The 13859-nt window shown below is 44.1% G+C and overlaps 2 protein-coding genes across 2 annotated transcripts in view; one reads left to right on the top strand and one right to left on the bottom strand.

The window, feature by feature from the left end:
- Col6a6 (collagen type VI alpha 6 chain) overlaps positions 1-3203 on the top strand; it is a 50455-nt gene extending 47252 nt beyond the window's left edge. Inside the window, exon 19 of the mRNA XM_055629510.1 lies at positions 2317-3203. Coding sequence (XP_055485485.1) covers positions 2317-2512 — 196 coding nt within the window. The 3' untranslated portion in view covers positions 2513-3203. The remainder of the gene's footprint in view (positions 1-2316) is intronic.
- Positions 3204-5670: 2467 nt separating this feature from the next.
- Pik3r4 (phosphoinositide-3-kinase regulatory subunit 4) overlaps positions 5671-13859 on the bottom strand; it is a 93336-nt gene continuing 85147 nt past the window's right edge. Inside the window, exons 13-17 of the mRNA XM_055629508.1 lie at positions 11523-11654; positions 8450-8550; positions 7337-7425; positions 7052-7160; positions 5671-6194 (exon numbers count right to left, since the gene is read on the bottom strand). Coding sequence (XP_055485483.1) covers positions 6024-6194; positions 7052-7160; positions 7337-7425; positions 8450-8550; positions 11523-11654 — 602 coding nt within the window. The 3' untranslated portion in view covers positions 5671-6023. The remainder of the gene's footprint in view (positions 6195-7051; positions 7161-7336; positions 7426-8449; positions 8551-11522; positions 11655-13859) is intronic.

Here is a 13859-nt window from a genome sequence, read left to right as displayed (position 1 = left end):
GGGAAGACATGGGATGGGGGCACTAAGGAAACTGGAGGGTGGTAGTAAATGAACATGATCAAAATGCATGGTATAAATGTATGAAAATTTTAAGTTTTTAGAGAATGTCAAACATGAATACTGCATCTATTTCACTTCACACTCCAGCTGCTTCCATAGCCCCCCAAATTCATGATTTCCTGTTACACACATATAAGCATCTATGCATGTGTGTATGCATATAACTGTATACAAACCTCTAGGTCCACTTAGCATCGCCCATATATGTCCAGGGTTGACTTAGGACTGGACAACCTATGTGGGAGCTTGTCCTCGAGGAAGCTGTTTCTCCCCCTCTCAGAGGCCACTGACCACCTGTAGCTGTCCATCTAAGGATGACAGCTTGTGACTTCTGGCCATCCATGTTGGTACTCAACTGGTGTCATCACACCGGGCTTGCTCATGCAAACCTACCAGAGGATGCATGGGTGCATTTTCCCTGTCACAACTAGGGAGCGCTATGTAACAGCAGGCATCGTGGTGCTCTGGCTCTTAAACTCTCTCCACCCTCTTTCACAATGTTCCCGAGAGGTACAGGAATTGTACTGCAGATCTGACAGTTGGCGTTGGGTACTCCACAGTCATGTATTCTCTGCATTTTGAACACGTATGGATCTTTACAGACGTCTCTGTTGTAAAATCTTTGGTGAGGGCTGAGAGATACACTTATCTCTAGGTATAAAGATAAATATTTAGAATAGTTAGTAACTGTATTCGTTTAGGGAAATGGCAGGTGGTCTCTGGAGTCTGTGATGTCTCCAGCCATGGAGAGTTGGTCAGGGTTACAGTAATGGGTGTGAATTCTCTAGTTAGAGAGCTATTTGCTACCCCTGAAAAGGGACCATTATTGCATCATTGAGGATATCTCCCTGGTCTAGACATCGTGATTCACTGGCTTTACACTGGGTAGGACTCATCAGTGAGTCCTCTCCCTTGGTGCTTGCATAGCACCTTCTAATAGTGAGAGCTGCTCTTCAGGCAAGGTGCTTCCAGACGGGTGCCAGCAAAGGTCCTCCAAGTGCTATGTCCAACGTGTATGCTGTCTTCAGGAACAGGCTCTTACCTTCAAGTTCTCAAGGACAACCAAGAACACTGCAATAGCTCATACTGCTATGGAAACTTGCATTCTCCTGACCAACAATTTGAAGGGGAGGCTTCCTAAACTTGGCACTGTGGGTTTTGCTAGAGGAGGTGTGGCTCTTGGGGGAAGCACCCTCACCTCATGTGGTGTGCCCATTAAAAATATATATGCATACACATATATACATATACATACATATGAATTGTTTCTATATGGCTTTTCCAAAACTCTTCAGTGTTGTTTCTCTCTTCTTGTGCTCATTCTCTACACACTGCTTTCTGAAAGGTTGGTTATATATTATAGAGATAGTACAGTAGTAGTAAAGAAATAGATCAAAATGAATTCCAGTTCGGATCTTGACCTCTTCTATCCTCTTGAATGCTTCTCTTGACCATGATTCCGAGCATTTTGAACCTCCATAATGTCCTAAGTAAAAATCTAATTCGATGCAAGGAACCCTGACCTTCGTTTTAGAAACGTTGGCATAGAGCCCCAGTCCTGCCACAGTCACCTCTTTATGCCTCATTTTCTTCACCTGCACCCCAAGGAGGACCCTGGTAATGAGACTCAAGGACAGCAGTTGTTGCTTCAGCTCCTCTGCTGTTGGGGGTCCTCCTAACCCCAAGCCTTTTTATGCACCTGCCAGGCAGGTTCTAGTATGATCCACACCATACATAACACCTTCCCACCTGCCCTGCACAGCAGACAGTGGGCATCTGGGCATAGAATCAGGCAGGTGGGAGGGAGTGGCATGCCCTCAGCCTTTCACTAGCACTTGAGGATGACCGTGTTTGAGAGGTTAAGTTTGTCAGTGTCTGATAGGCCAGTGGATCTCAAGCTGTGGGTCACGACCCCTTTGGGAGTCAAATGACCCTTTCACAAGGGTTGCCTAAGACCATCAGAAAACATACATTTACATTACACTTCCTAACAGTAACAAAATTACAGCAATGAAAATAACCTTATGGCTGGGGTCACCACAGCATAAGGAACTGTATTAAAGGTTTGTAGCATTAGGAAGGTTTGAGAATTACTGTTTGACCAGTATAAACTGCCACTTCAACAATTTTTAAAATTTATCCTGGAGGGGGTGTGATGAGGGAACGGGTATAATGGTTTAGGAAGAAAGGTTACCATGGAGTCAGGAGAGCTGGAATGGCTTGCCTTATGTGATGTTCTCTTCTTTTGCTGTGCAGCTTTGTTCCGGGACCACAGAAAGCTATCCTCAAAGACCACTCACCGGAGGCAGCAAAGCTCTTTCAAGATAAAAAACGCCTTTCAAGTGTCCTGAGAGGTGGCAGAGCTGCTATTTCAAGTCTTTCTAAAAACACACTCTATACCTTTAAACAGGGGAAAGGAGGGATAAAAGCCACTTCCAAACACGGTAAATGAAGGGATCAAACAAGTTAGCTGTGGTCAGGCTCTGGACTGAGCACCAGATCCACTCCCGAACGCCAAGCTCTTATCCAGGCTGCACACCAGCATCCAACAGCTGCGCTGAAGGGAAGAACAAGCCAGTGGCTGTAGTTGGTCAGGTACCTCAACCCACTACACTCACGGTATCAAGATCTAGTCAGTAGGTTTACTTGACGATTCCAGACAATTCCAGCACTCTGAGAATCATATAACTACGGGGAGATGGAACGAAAGACATGTTTTGAAAAGTTGAATGAGACAAGATTTTGAAGTTGATTTTTTTACAGTGTATGCATGTGGACATGGGCCACTGTAAACTTCCAAGTGCGACCCTCTGCTGCTTTTCCATCTGCAAACCCACCTTTTTAATGTGCTATTGTTTAATGCTCATCTGTTTAATCAGAAGCCTTCAATGTTGTTGAGTTCTCAAACATTTACCCTAGAAATTGGTGCTGTTTGTATGTCATGGTTTTGGACATCTGACCTTCAGGACTTCCATTTCAGCACAGCATTGTCTTGGTAGACTGGCTGGCCTGGGAGGGGCTTGTGCCGGAAGGATGCCTCTGGCCTTCGGCAGTCATGTGCCTGGTCTGTAGGAGGCAGAAAGTAACTCTCTCCAGTTCTGACTCCTCCGAAACTCAGTGGGAAACTTAGCAAGTCTCCAGGAACCCGAGTCATGCTTCTGGGCTGGATTTTCTATCTAGAACTTCCTGCCAATCCATGTCAGTGGATTTCTGGTCTTTTTTTTCCTTGTTATGATCATTTATTAAGTTTTTTTCTACTAATCCGTCTGTCCCTTAGACAGGAAGAGTGACAACACATAGTGTCATGAGTTAGGCTCCGAGTTCCTTTACTCCACCTGGTAGCAAGCATTTGGGCTACCGTGGGCGGCAGGAAGCAGGAATGACAGAGCTCAGAATGAAATTTAAATGGCTCTGAGCTTCTGGTGTAAGAAAATCCCTGAATCTGGGTTGATCAACTGGCAGAGACTAGAGTGAGTCAGCAGAAGTCTCAGGGTCCAGCCCCTCAAGCATTCCGTATCTCCATCCCTGTCCATCTTTTTCCTTCCTAGGTTAGGAGTATCTTCAACAACTGAAAATCAAAGGTCCAGTGTGTTGAGGCCCGCCACCCAGCTCTTACCTTGGTTTATAGTTTGCTCCCTGGTTAGCAGCAACGGCGCTGCCAGGAAGAATGTCACTGTCCCTGGGAAGGAAAGGAAGCTGTGTGTGGGAAGTAGGTTACTGACACCAGAAGGCCAGAGGAGTGTGCCGGATCTTCTTGTCTATACCTCTGTCTAGGAAATCTGGCCAGATGAGCCATGTGCAGTATTTTTTTTAAGGCCTTTGTGCCACCATTCCTGGGACAACTGCATGGAGAGAGCTCCAGCTCAGCTTCTTCTGAGGAGAAGAAACCCAGGAAAACTGTCAGTACTCAGGTGTGCATCCTACCGGTGTCTAGAGGCTCAGGAAGACTGTATGTTTCATTGCAGGAAATTGCTGGGCCATATTTGAGTCACTTTAACAGCAGGGACTTTTCTAATTCACTTTGACTGGGCACAGCACTTTCCTACTTATTGTTGGAGATACTTTGAAAAGAATTTTTTTCCCCTGTGTTAAGTATGGTACATTTTTTAAATTGCTTGGTAATTAAAATTATTTTGGCATCTTGGGTTACATTTTTTAATTCTTAACAGGTTAAGGGTCTGAAGAATACTATACATAACTCATTAAAAAAAAAGTTTCTGGCCAGGCAGCGTTGACGCACACCTTTAATTCCAGCTCTTTGGAAGGTAGAGAGGCAGGTGGATCTCGGTAAGCTCGAGGTCAGCCTGGTCTACACAGCTAGTTCCAAGACAGCCAAAGCTAGAGTGGAACCCTGTCTTGAAAACCAACGACAGAGTGCTGGAGTTTAGCTGAGTGGCTCACAGCTGCCTGCAACTCTAGCTCCCTCTTCTGGCCTCCCAGGACACTACACACACATATGCAGACACACAAATTAAAACTTTAAGACTCCAAATTTATGATTTGCCTCCAAAAGGTGAAGATCAGAAAAAAACCAAGCTGACTCTAAATTTAGTAAGACTACTTAAGTCAAGAAACACAATAAGCATTATTGGTGAATCTTGGCTTAAAAATGTAAATTAAAACTGACTGCAAATGGCCCTGCCTCCCATTTTCTCTGAACTAAAGCTATCAGATTATAACAGTACCAATAAAGTTCTTTCAAAGAGGGTCATCTGTGGGATGGTGAGAGAGCAATGGGTAGTAAATGGAGAGCAAGACCAGGTCTCTGTCAAACATTCCTTTATCCCTCAGCCCTCTGAGACATATGGCTTATCCACACCTCTCCATGGGACATTTACGTACTAAAAAACACTCCTACCCCTGCGGCTCTCTAAATGGACTTAGCATTCAAGCTGTACAGTTGGGCAGAGGCCATGCCAAACTTCCCAAGTCTGCATACCTCCAGGCTACAAGGTCTAATCAGAGCCAACACTATCAACATTGACCTTTCTGCATGACTGGCATTTCCTCATACTTCTGCAGTTTAAGCCAACCAGAAACTGCTCAAACCTGAACTGAACATGTAAACTGTCAGAACCAACTAACGTACGGGCTATGAAAAATGTGGCATGTATGTAACAAGCAGTATTCCCTAGACGATTATCTATGCGGCTAGGTTTATCCCAACGTACCTAATTTCAAGTTGGAATAGTTGTAAACCCTTTTCTCACAAAAGAATAAATGTGGAGAGAATTAGGTCTGCATACAAATAGAAATCTGTTAACTTGAAAAGTTTTACCTGACTGGAAAAGCAACTGTGGGCCTTCAAATGTTTGGCATGTTTTTATCTGGAACATTCTTTTTCTCGAATTTAGTAAATAATTCCCATTGGGAAATGGAAGCTGACAGGAACTTTTGGTAGATCCTATAGAAATGATGGCCAGGCAGATCCATGCTGCTGTTGAGCTAATACAAAGGAAATAAATCATAACGTAAGCAGAAGTGTGCAAGCAGAGGGAGGAACACGGTCCTGTCTCTGCCTCTGCTGCCTAACAACAGCCCAGGTTAGAGCTCATCCCCTGCTTACTGACTACCTAAGGTCATGTCACAAACAAATGCCAACTCTCAGGATGCTTGAATAGAGTTTACTTGTAGTCTGAATAGCATTTATAATAACAAAAGTGTGTTTACATAATAGCTTACAATCATTTTCCATACAAAATAAACTGACATTCATGTTCGCTTTTTACATTTCTCACCTGTTCCGTATATAGCAAGGACTACCAGACTGTGCTGTCTGACCAACTCTTCAGAAATGCACCCCAATAAACCATGCCCACATCATTAACCACTGTGACTGGGATTCATTTAGCCATGAAACAGTAATACAGACACTTCAAAAACCATGTTAGTTCTCTAGAAATCTTCTTCCTTGAATTATGGTACATTTATAATTTTACAACATTTTGTACAAGTTGGCAGGATTATTTCCACACTTTCACAATCCCATCTCTAGAAGCAGTCACAATGAAGCCCTGAGTTGTCTGGAAGGTGGCAATATCCGTGATGATGTCATGATGCCCCACAGGCAGAGACTCTGAGCCCCTTCGAGGGGTATCGTCACTCGGTCCTACCTTCTGCTTATTCTGAATTTCCTGTTTAGTGGATAGAAGTCAAAATAAAAGCCTGAGGTTAAACCTATGCCTCATTCTACCTGTCGACAGCATTCCTGTGGCTAGGAAGCGAACACCTTGTCTCCAGTCATCATGCCACAGCAGGGAGAGTCTAAGGCTATACTACAGATTAATAACATCATTTTAAGAGAACAAGACCAAGCTTATTTTAACCTTTTGATAGTAGAGATACAGCAAATTGACCCAGTTTTAATATAAATATATTTTTAAAAATTAGTAGATCTTAATTTAGAATATTGGTAAGTCCAAAATGACTTTCTAGGTTTCCAGTCGTCATCGGATTGCATATGTAGCCACTTATAAATGAGTCAGTATAGTCTGTGTGCATATTTACATGGAAAGAATAGAGATACGTATTTGCTATTCTGGCATTTTTAAACAATATGGAAAGCCTACTCTGGCCAGAACATTTGATATTTTCTAGGTCAATAACACATGCCTTGGAGGTTAACAGCCACACCAGGACCTCGGTTTCCTGTTTATTAGGTATGTGACCAGGCCAAATGACTCCCTGTTCCTGACCAACCCATCTGTAGACGGAAAGCAGTAAAGTAGTGCTTTAATGTATTTCCTCATTCTTTTTTTTATACTTTGATAAAAGTTTGTTGTTAAAATGGACAAAAGTGTGTGAGCTGCAATGGCATACATCCGTAATCCCAGCACTCAGGAGCGGGAAGCAAGGATAGTGATAAGGGATACATAGCCAGACCCTGTCTCCATGCCCACCCAGAAGACAAGAAAAACCAAATATATTCCTTAGTTTCAAAGAAATCTTAAATGTTGGTCAAAGCCATTTTTGTGCCTACAAAGCCCCATACCTGGACAACCTCAGTGCCTTCTATTATCTTCTTGTAGTACGACACAGATGGGGAACTGGTGCTTCCTGCAACAACATAGGACCTTTCTGGGGAAACCAAGTCCCAGAACCTACGGGAGAGATAATAAATGGTAATAAAATCTACAGTATATCAAGAAAGACTTTTCTAGAATCAATAACTTAACATTGATAGCTGTCTGGCAAGGTACTGATGACTTCAAACACTCCACTGCTAATACTGAAGCATTCTTTTGTTTAAACCGAAGGGTTTGCTGAGACACTGCACCTTATCTTCATGTCTGAGCCCGCTGTCAGCAGGATAGGGTTTCCATCTGCAGGGCTGCAGTAGACGCCATGGACACTGTGCGGAGAAGGCTTGAAGGACAGAAACACACAGTCACAGAAAAGACATCGGTATATCCCACAAATGACATTTTTGGTAGAAGGGAATTAACCATCAATAGCTGTACAGGCACCTCAGACCTCAAGACATATAACATGTGGGAATGGTCTCATCCCTTTCTTTTGGGGCAGGGAACTTCAGGATCTACAACTGACTGCTTTGAAGGGCTGGTGGTGTAGCTCAGGGCAGAGTGCTTACATAGCAAGAGCAAGACCCTGAGTTCAGTCTCCAGTGTCCCCTCAGACTGAGCATAGTGGTGCACACCAGCAGTGCCAGTGCTCTGGGAAGAAGAGGCCAGAGAGTCACCAGCTCAAGGTCAGCTTGGGCTACACACTCAGTGCCTGTCACAAACAGTATAAAAACAATTACTTCAGGATTACTTTGTATAAGATCTAGGTGGAGGGAGGAGGTGTCAAACCTTTCCTACATTTAGCTTTATTTGCCATGATACTCCCAGAAACACGAGCAACAGACAAATCTATAGTAAACATCACTCATACAAGGTTCAGATACTCCTCAATTTGCACTGAGGTTCTGGCCCAATACCATCTCTAATCTAGAAAACTTCTTTACCCTTTTGGTCTGACCAGCAGCTATGGCTCACTGCTACACCCAGCATCACAACAGAACCAGATCACAGCATTACTAGCCTGGGAAAAGATCAAAAGTCAAAGGGTATTTCCTAGTGAATGCATACCATTTTTATACCAGGGGAAGCCCTGCATATTTAAGAGTACTGTTTTCTTCAGTAATAAGCTGGGCCTAATGTGCATCTATAGGAGCTCCAATGTGAGATCACAAACATCCAGTGCAGCAGACCCAGCAAGCTAAAAGAACTGGAAACCATGCAGCAAAGGTCACATGGTAGTTCACATTAGTAAAAACACAAATTAGATGTAGCTATAAAGTTCATGAGAGACCATGCTTCCTAAAATGCTTAAGCATGCTTAGGATGGAGGTAATAACTGTCCTTTGCAGTCAACATTGGTGACACACCTGTAATTCGGAAAGTGGAGGCGCACTGCTGGCCCAGAGAGTCAGTCTCCTGTCCCCGGTTTCCATGTCCCACATGGAGACTTCATTGTTGCCCTGAACAGCTGAGAGACAAAGGCAAGAACTATTAGCTCTTCTTGCACATCTTGGTAGCACATACAGGGCTGTCTATATCTATTTCCATTAATGTCCATCCTGCAAGAAATGCTAACACCCTTAACATAACAGCACGACTTATCACCAGACTGGGTGAGTTCAAAAGTGTTTGTGATAGCTTAATAGCAAATATATATACTGCACTCCCACGGACCTTAAAGACTATGCGGTAGAAAAGCAAATCACAGAGTTTTGCCCTCAAGAATCTACAGTATCGACGGAGAAAGAAGAATGAATGACACACGGAAGCAGCATGCTGATAAGTATGAGAGCAAGTGCAAAGCTCCTCCTTCACTCAGGCTGGGGAAGAAACAACACATTTTGTGGGCTGAGTCAAGACGTTCCAGCCAGGCCCAAAAAAGCTGGACAGATGTAGCAGCAGGTGGCCTACTTCAGGCAGAATAAACTGAGTAGGCCAGAAAGCTCAGGGTGTTTTGGTGTAACTGAAGGACAGTTGTGACGGAATAGATGCTGGCTAGAAAAGTAGAAACCATGGGTCACACAGAGATCTCTCCCGTAGGTAATGTGATTGGGATGTGTGTGTGTGTGGGGGGGGGGGGGTTGACAAAAATACCAGGATTCATTCATTTATCAACATCTAGAGAGCTGGCATTATCCACTGTGGCACTGTCCTAGGCACTGGGTTAAAGATGGCAAAATCCCCTACTGCAGGGAGTTTCTACTCTACTGGAAACACTAAACAGAACAGTGCAGAAGGAACAGGAGAGGCAGAACCAATCAGTGAGGCTGGAGCAGACAAAAGGGGACGATAGGAAAAGCACAGGAACAAATGACACAGGACACTCGCTCTCTGAAGTCTGACTGTATGAATCACACACTAGGCTCTTGTACAATCTGGCGTCTAGATGGGTTTGACTTGTAGAATCTAAAAATGAAAGAAAATGTCCCCCAAATAGTTCAAAGTCCTACTCCTGAGAACCTGTAAATGTTGCCTGAAATGACAAAAGTGATTTTCAAAAATGCAGTTAAGGAGGACCTTGAAAGGGGTGGATTGTTCAGGACTACCCAGTGGGCCCTAAATGCAGTCAAAAGCATGCCTGTAAGAGGGAGACAGACTCGTGATCAGTAGTGATGGGCCTAGGTGCTATGGTTCTGCCCTGAAGTCAGGACACTGGCTAATATAGAAGAGAAGCAGGAAAAAGCAAGCAGTGACGTCTCACCACAGCTTCCAGGGGCCCTGCTACTACACTGACTGCCCATGGCACACAGCTCAGACTTCTAACTGCCAAACCCTCATAAGTTTATTACATCACCAAGTAAAAAAAGCCCCGAGAGGGGAGAAAGATCACTCAGCCCAGCCTGGCTGTGTCCCTCTCCTCAAAATTCATTGCTTGAAATGAGGAGATGGCTCAGTGGGTATGAGCACTTGCTACACAGCCTGATAACCCAAGTCTGATCCCCAAATCCAAGTAAAAAGCCAGGTACAGCGGTGCACATCTGCAATCCTGGCATTTCTTATAGCAGATGGTAGGTGAAGATAAGAGAATTGCTCAGAAGGTCTAAGGCAGCTGGCCTAGAGTACACAACTCAGCAACAGAAACAAGAGTGACCTGCCTCAGAAGCAAGGAAGAGAGAAGTGACCCCAAAGAGTTGTCCTCTGACCTCATGTACACAGGTACACGGGAGACTACTCATGTGCTGTCTCTCAATATCTCTCTCTCTCACACACACACACACCACCACTGTTCCTCTCAAGGTGACCTTTTCTATAAGGTCACTGTAACTCCAATAAGCAGACCCTCCCAAACACCGTCTGCCTCTCTACTACTAAGCACACTCTGTGATGGCCGCCTTTCTACCCATACCTTTGTAAAGGAGCCTTTAGAAAGAAACCCTCTTTGAGCAAGTCTGCCTTGCTGGAATCCTGACTGGATGGAAGAGTCCATAGAAAGCCATTTGTTACTTGGTGTGTTAGTCAGTTTTGCCATTGCTATGACCCTGGCAAAATGACTGCAGGGTTTATTTTGGCTCATCCATCACCACAATGAGGGAGAAAGTGGCAGAACAGAGTGGCTCAAACCACAGTGGCCAGGCACCAGACTGGTGGGGAATGGTTGTGATACTGGCTTTCTCCTTCCCTGCTTTTATTCCACCTGGGTTCCACAGCATGGGCTGTATACAGGCGAAAGAGGAGGACCAAAGGAAAACATAAACTTATCAGGCAGGAGCTAGTATCTATCAAGATAAGCTGCGCTGCCAGACTGTGGTTGATGTTTCCCCTCAAATTCTCAAATTATAAGGTGTTTTCAACCATACTTTACAGATAAGGAAAATTAATTTCAAAGATCTGCCCAGGTGAGGCTGGAGAGATGGCTCAACAGTGAAGAGCACTGGCAGCTTTTCTAGAGGACCCAGGTTTGAGTCCTAACACCCATAAGGCAACTCACAATTGTCCCTAACTCCAGTCCCTGGTGATATGACAACTTTTTCTGGCCTCTAAGGGCACTATACACACATGGTGCACAGACAGGCATGCGGGCAACACACCTATTCACAGTAAAAGGTTATCTAGTCCAAGAACCCATACCAGCAAACTGAGTGCCCAGTGCTGGAAAGGAAGGGAGCATGTGAGAAACACAGATGCAGATCAGAAAGAATGGCAACTGGAGAGGATCCACATCTCTCCTTGCTTATATTTCTGGGAAGACGCTGGCAGTTTTAACAAAAAAATAGGGGCACAGGAGCTTGAAAGAAAAAATGAAAGATGAGAGATGGTGGCAGAAAGGAATGGAGTGGTGGTAACGATAGGTGGCACGAGTTCTGAACTTAGAACACAGTTGACATGGGCGGCTTCCACGTCAACACAGAATCAAGCGTTTGGCTCAGATGTAAAATAAAACCTCTAAGAGCAACAACATACGCTACAAGTCCCACCCCGACTGTCAGCCCTGCAACTTACCTGCGATTACCCAGGACTGGTACAAGGGGTGCATGGAGAGGCGCCGGATGCGAGCTCTGGAGGGGTGACAGTGACTGGAAATCGGCAACTGGAACCTCATGTCCCAACACGCCATGGTACCACTGCTCGTGCCTCGAGTTTAAAAGGCACAAACCATTAACAGCTAAGCAAAGCAATGCCACGCTGCATTCACCACAACAACAGCAAACAGTGTTGCTTCTGGATGAACATATTTTTAGGTTTTTGTTTAAGGCAGGGTCTTAGTATGTCACCCTGGCTGGTCTCGGAATCCCAGGGATCCACCTGCTTCTACCTCCTGATACCAGGATTAAAGACATGCTCAACCATAGCCAGCTCAGGGTGAATGTCTTTTAGAACTGCCTTGATCACGTAGAAAAAGGCTTTGCTGACAGGCCTGCCGTTACAGGTCTGTAATCTCAGCTATTCTGGAGGCTGAGGCCTGTCTGGGGTACAGAGCAAGTTCAAGACCAGCCCTGGCAACAAGTGAAATATAAAACCTAAAAACAGGATTGTGGCTATGGCTCAACAGTACAGCACTTGCTTAGTGTGCATAAGGCCCTGAGATCATCTCTCAGTTCTGCCAAGAAAGGGAAGGAAAAAGGCTTTGGCCCATGAGGCTGCCTACGCAGTTTCAAACAGCACCTACAGCTGCCAAATAATAGTTATGAAGTGCTTATCATAATGCAATTACAATACTATCTAATGAATGTAAACTGAAAATGAATAATTCATTAAATACTGACATTGTTACTAACTGCCAAAGGCACCTACAAAACCAGAAGCTATAGAGATGAAGCTGAATTTGGTGAGCCAGAACATTCAGACTGCCTGAAGAACAGATGTCTCCAATGATACCCAGTGATGCTCTAAAGTCCAAAGTGGCAGTGGTTTTGTGTGTCATTAGATTCCAATCACCTTCATGTGTTCTTTGCTCCAAAACATTACATCTGCAGATAGGTATGGGTGCCCAACCACAGCAGAAAATGGGGTGGGTGCCCCCACACTCTCCCCAAGGCACCTAAAACTACTAGAGAAGAATGGCCACTATGGCAAAAGAACAATGGCTGCCCAGCACTGAGCAGCTGTGCAGAGCAGAGCACATTCTTGGGTTGGTCTCCGATTCCACAGGAGAGATAAGACAAGGCCAGTTGGGACCCTGCATGCCTCTTTGTCACACTCCATGACAATGATGACAACAGCTACAGGTGGCATCAGTGGCCCTCCTCAAAGCTGCTCAGCGTGCCAAAGACATTTTCCTTTGAAAACTTTGCTAGCTATGCTGTCTAATCTTCTGCATTACTCTGGATGTTACCATCTTCTAATACATAAAAGTTAACATAGGAAAGGGTAGATAGTTAATGATGACACAGTGTAAACTAAGGAATCCAGAAATCTAAACTCAAGTAAAGAAAACCTAACTTTTGGGGGTATGAAGGAAAGAAGAAAAAAAATATGGTACTTTGGAGGAACATTTTCAAAGCACTATGCAGGGGAGGGGCCTGGTGATGTAGGTCAATTGGCAGCGTGCTTGCCTAGCATACAAAGTTCTGGTCCCCTCCCCAGTACCACATTGTGTTGCCCATCGCTTGGGAGATAAGAGGCAGGAGGTTCAGAAGTTCAAGGTCATTCTCAGGTATTTTGACACCAGCCTGGATACATTAGGACCCTGTCTCAAATACAAAAGAAAACAAAAACACTACAGGAAAAATGTGCCTTCTGAAAACAGAAAAGGGGAAGGAAGGTGATGAGAACAGTGCTAAGGCCAAGCTACATAAAGTTTCTTAGAAGAAATATACTTCAGTGACATACAGGACTGTTGGTGTAAATGACGGCAATGCTCTGTCGTGTGTTTCAATTACTCAAGGTTTTAAGCATTTTCACCACAAAATATGCAGGTGACAGGTTTCCTAATTACCTGATCCAATTATTCATCAATATAAACATGTGTCAAAATATCACTTTCATCCCAATTAAAACTACATTTTTTAAAATCAGTAATCCCACTCTTAGAAAAAAATGAATTAAAGTTCCTACAGGAACCTACTTGCAAATTTCCTCAGGTAAGCCCCAAACTAGAAAAAAATTCAACCATCTGACTAGAGAATGGGTAACCAGTACACAAACTGTCCATAAATAAAGTGAAAAATAATTTAAAATTCTGCAAACACAAAAAAATGGAAAAGCCTTACAAACTTCATGTTTAGTGAAAAAAATATGCATACTGTATGATTCCATTTCTGTTACATTCAGGAATGGGCAAAATACAGTGGAGACAGGAATTGGATGAGTGGTTTTACACTGGATAAAGAAAATAAC

Source organism: Psammomys obesus, unplaced genomic scaffold, assembly GCF_907164565.1.
Source record: "Psammomys obesus unplaced genomic scaffold, mPsaObe1.curated_primary_1811, whole genome shotgun sequence".
Taxonomy (NCBI): Eukaryota; Metazoa; Chordata; class Mammalia; order Rodentia; family Muridae; genus Psammomys; species Psammomys obesus.
This window is presented reverse-complemented; position numbering and strand designations above follow the sequence as displayed.